At 42.3% G+C, this 5217-nt stretch overlaps 1 protein-coding gene across 1 annotated transcript; it reads left to right on the top strand.

The window, feature by feature from the left end:
- Positions 1-1593: 1593 nt before the first annotated feature.
- On the top strand, positions 1594-4793 carry LOC113577685 (zinc finger protein 585A-like). The gene is made up of 2 exons (XM_035534980.1): positions 1594-1807; positions 3210-4793. Exon 2 carries the CDS (start codon positions 3354-3356, stop codon positions 4791-4793), a length of 1440 nt encoding a protein of 479 aa, XP_035390873.1. The 5' UTR covers positions 1594-1807; positions 3210-3353.
- The last annotated feature ends 424 nt before the right edge of the window (positions 4794-5217 follow it).

Below are 5217 nucleotides of genomic sequence, written 5' to 3'. Positions count from 1 at the left end.
TCATCACCTGTTGATTTTTGTGGCTACTGACCTGTTTCCTCCCCAGACTACACCTCGCTCCCAGCCCTTCGGTTCACTCTGGACTCTGCCTGTTGGTTCTGACCCTGGATTTGACTACTCTCTGCATCGTGATCTCCTGGTTACTAATGCTAATCCTATAAACCCCTCATACAGTCCCTATCTGTATGGTGAACCCATTAAAGCCTTGCGCATTTGGATCTAAACCTCCCTGTGTCCTAGCTGTCTTGACCATTAAAGTTACCATTAAGTAGTAGATTCAGTGCAATTAGCAGTCAGTTCACTGCCACTTTGGTGCCCAACTCCTCCAAGTATGTCTTGATCTCACACCATAAGAACCTATGGGCATTTAAGTGACTTAAAGAATGTCCTAATAAAAAATGTGTGGGAAGCAACAACAGGATACAACTGAAATGGTAAAATAAATTAATCTAGGCTATTGATCTAGGCTTACCTGAGTAAGCAGCCCAGAACTCTTCAGTCCTCCATCGTAACTGGGGTATGGAGGGGGAAATGTGCAGACGTGCAAAAAAGGAGTGTTGGGCACTTCTTGAATTCTATGAAGACCAGTATCTTTAGACCTCACTTCCAGGGATACAGCAGATCACCAGACTGAAACGTTACACAGGGTATCTTTAAGCTCGGCATGTGATTTGCACTTACATACTCACTAATTATACACTAACCACCCAAAACAGAACACCTTTTTCTTGAGAAAATTGAAATACATTTTCATGTTGTTTCAACTATAGAATTAGAAACATTGGATTTACCATCGATACCTCACAGAGAAATAATGACACTACACCATGAAGGCTTGGGCAATAATATAAATTTAGACTGTTTCCTAAATCATAGTACTATTTTGCATCTGTTTAAAAGAGTAGTAGAGTTTTTGGAAGGAAGACATTTTCCCAAGCAAGTGATCCTGATTGATGAGAGTGGGGTTCACAGTGCAGCTCACATCATCCCTGATTCCCCTGTTTCTGTGGGGGTCACAAATTAAGTCAGACAGACACTTCCCTCTCATTTGGAGGTTCGGAAGTCCAGTATTCCTGATGCCAGTGTTTAACCACGGTAATACTGTTCTAGTCTGTGCACACTCTGGCCACTACCAGGGAGAACTGACTGAAAAAGAGGAGGAAATGGAAAGCAGCTACTCCAGGGTGCTGAGTTTGTTTCATGTTATTTGTTCATTCATTTAGAAGTTCCTTCCAAAATCATGATATTACATATAGAGGCAATAACCACCAGTCATCACAACTACATTTTTTGTCCTTCAATCCCTAACGAATCTGTTATATTGAGTCCTACTGTAGTAGAATACTTTGTATTCATTTATGTAAATTAAAATTTCTTTTTTTTCAGATATACAAGTGCAAGCACTGTGAGGCGCATAGATGTGAGCACCCATTATAATTGGATGAGGTGAGGAATGCAGGTCTTGTAGGTATCATGCCCACCAGCAGGTGGCAGCACCACCAGCAACGCACAGCGCAAGTTTGCGTCATCGGAAGGAAGGGGTATATTCAAAACCACGCGGAATTCAGCTGCAAACATTGTCATCAACAGAGCTTCGTTCTGTCCTCGTTTTTGCCTCCCGCTAAGGTTTGGCCTTAAATATCTTCTCCGTCGTCTCTCTCTCTTTCTTTGCCGGCACTACGTGGACAGTTAACGCGCAGCTGATGAGCATCTTTCTTTTAATCTAAGGGACGGAAGCATTTGAGCTAACGCGAGATCAGCGTTACCACAGCAACAGATTCACTGCTTCTGTTTACGTGCGACGGAGGTCAGTCGGCCTGAAACAAAGGCCCAGTACATCCGCACGACGTCCAGACGGAGATTCTCTACTGTTGCTCTCGATCAAACAAAGCAGGAGAGGCGCTTCTAGTTCTGTTAAAGTCCAAACATTGTGTGTGTTGTTTTGCTCATTTAACCTTAAAACTTACTTTAGTTGTTACCCTTCAGTTGATCATATCGGGTCAATATTTGCCCTACTCTAACTTACCTGATGTTGTTTGATCGATGAGGAATGGTGAGCTACATGTTCAAGTTATGACTTTGGAGTGTTTGCTTCAGGAAAGTTCTATAGTTCATGGGTTGCCACTTAACTTGGTATTGAAAATCTGCTAGATTAAGATATTTACAAGACAAAACCTTTTTGTTATTGTAACTATGCTTAGATGTGAACTAGACATTCACATTTTTTTTAGTACAGTAGTGGCATTATCATAGTGTAACTCTGAAAATACAAAAATCTTGCTGAATCGTGTTTTCCTGTCCAATGTCCTGCACTGAAATTTAATCATGTTTTTTAGTTTTGTTTGACCTCAAACAATTTGTTTGAATATCATTATCATGATATGAATCTTTGTGAAGTTGGCACCCCATATGTCTCAGATTTATTCAGACCAGTGTCAGTCATTTGTGCCTTTTGAATTTTTCATTTTGTGCTGTTTTAGTTTTTGAGATATAAAGTTTAGTTTAGATACAGTTGGCATGAAGTTAGCATCCATCATGCAAGCAAAGTAAGCAGTGTAAACAAAGCTACACGTGAGAGCCAGCAGTTGCAGCACAATGTAAATTCTTTACAGAACAAATGGTTAAGACTAGTTTGGTTAAAATCACCCATATGGGGTGCCAACTTCATGTTGATTACATAACAATTTAAAACAATGTTTTATGTTTCTAAAGCAGTCCAGACAAAACATGCAAAGGCACAAATGTTATAATCTTAGACAATCTGGGTTGCCATCTTCACATAGAACTTTTACAGGGACAGTACATAACCTATGTCATAATTTGTAATGTAATGAGTTAGTAATGTCTGTCTTTTCCATCCAGAAATGCATGACGTCCAGATGCAAGTCTTCTGTTTTGTGTGTCCACATTCCTATGTAGCTAATATGTACTTTGAATAGACATTAATTGCTTATTTTTTCATTTTTGTATTTATTTTTCTCTTTAAATGAATATTATTGTGGTGAGCATTGTTGGCCAGAGGAGGATAGAGCCCCCCCCTTTGAGCCTTGGTTCCTCTCAAGGTTTCTTCCTCATGCTCTAGGGGTTTTTTCCTTGCCACTGTGGCCCTTGGCTGGCTCACTGGGGGCTTGTAAAGCTGCTTTGTGACATGTTTTGTGAAAAGCACTATAGAAATAAATTTTGATTTTTTTTCTTCTTCTTTTCACTAGTAAATCAAGAAAGGCCATCCTGAGGAGCATTTCAGATTGCTGAAATTGAGAGATTAACCACGGGTCTGGCACCAAAAAAAGGTTCAGCACTCCACAAACATAATAATCTGCACACTAGCACATGTCAGACATTTGCAGAAAGATATGAAAAAGGAAAGAACTCACCACTGCTCAGAATGTGGGTTGAGTTTTTTTCAACAGAGAAGTCTCCAGCGACACCAGCGTGTTCACACAGGAGAGAAACCATTTTGCTGCTCAGAGTGTGGAAAGGGTTTAACTACACAGAGCGCTCTAAAGGAACACCAGCGTATTCACACAGGAGAGAAGCCGTATCTCTGCACAGACTGTGGAAAAAGTTTCACTCAACAGGGTGTTCTCCAACAACATCAGCGCATTCACAGAGGAGAAAAGCCATATCGCTGCTCAGAGTGCGGAAAGAGTTTTACTACACAGAGCGCTCTAAAGGAACACCAGCGTATTCACACAGGAGAGAAGCCGTATCTCTGCACAGACTGTGGAAAAAGTTTCACTCAACAGGGTGTTCTCCAACAACATCAGCGCATTCACAGAGGAGAGAAGCCATATCACTGCTCAGAGTGTGGAAAGAGTTTCACTCAGCAGAGTCATCTCCGTGCACACCAGCGCATTCACACAGGAGAGAAGCCATATCACTGCTCAGTGTGTGGGAGTAGTTTTACTGTATCAAGTGCTCTCCAGAAACACCAGCGCATTCACACAGGAGAGAAGCCATATGTCTGCTCAGAGTGTGGAAAGAGCTTTACTATATATAATAATCTCCAACAACATCAGCGCATTCACACAGGAGAAAAACCACATCGCTGCTCAGTATGTGGAAAGAGTTTCACTCAGCAGAGTAATCTCCAACATCACCAGCGCATTCACACAGGAGAGAAGCCATATCGCTGCTCAGAGTGTGGGAAGAGTTTCACTCACCAGAGTAGTCTCCATACACACCAGCGCCTTCACACTGGAGAGAAGCCATATCACTGCTCAGTGTGTGGAAAGAGTTTCGCTCATCAGAGTAATCTCCGTACACACCAGCGCATTCACACAGGAGAGAAGCCATATCACTGCTCAGTTTGTGGGAGTACTTTTACTTTACTGAGGGCTCTTCAAAAACACCAGCGTATTCACACAGGAGAGAAGCCATATGTCTGCTCAGAATGTGGAAAAAGCTTTACTCATCTGTATCGTTTCCAACGACACCAGCACATTCATGCAAAGAAGACATATATCTGCTCAGACTGTGGAAAGATTTTTACTCTACTGTGTAATCTCCGTACACACCAGCGCATTCACACAGGAGAGAAGCCGTATCTCTGCACAGAGTGTGGAAAGAGTTTTACTATACAGAGTAATCTCAAACAACATCAGCTCATTCACACAGGAGAGAAGCCATATCACTGCTCAGTGTGTGGGAAGAGTTTCACTCGCCAGAATAGTCTCCAACGACATCAGCGCATTCACACAGGAGAGAAGCTACATCACTGCTTAGTGTGTGGGAAGAGTTTTATTCAACAGAGCAGTCTCCAGTATCATCAGCGCATTCACACAGGAGAGTAGCTGCATCACTGCTTAGTGTGTGGGAAGAGTTTTATTCAACAGAGCAGTCTCCAGTATCATCAGCGCATTCACACAGGAGAGTAGCTGCATCACTGCTTAGTGTGTGGGAAGAGTTTTATTCAACAGAGCAGTCTCCAGTATCATCAGCGCATTCACACAGGAGAGTAGCTGCATCACTGCTTAGTGTGTGGGAAGAGTTTTATTCAACAGAGCAGTCTCCAGTATCATCAGCGCATTCACACAGGAGAGTAGCTGCATCACTGCTTAGTGTGTGGGAAGAGTTTTATTCAACAGAGCAGTCTCCAGTATCATCAGCGCATTCACACAGGAGAGTAGCTGCATCACTGCTTAGTGTGTGGGAAGAGTTTTATTCAACAGAGCAGTCTCCAGTATCATCAGCGCATTCACACAGGAGAGTAGCTGC

Source organism: Electrophorus electricus, chromosome 16 (genome assembly GCF_013358815.1).
Source record: "Electrophorus electricus isolate fEleEle1 chromosome 16, fEleEle1.pri, whole genome shotgun sequence".
Lineage (NCBI taxonomy): Eukaryota > Metazoa > Chordata > Actinopteri > Gymnotiformes > Gymnotidae > Electrophorus > Electrophorus electricus.
The sequence above is the reverse complement of the archived record's forward strand: the minus strand, read 5'-3'. Positions and strand labels throughout refer to the sequence as shown.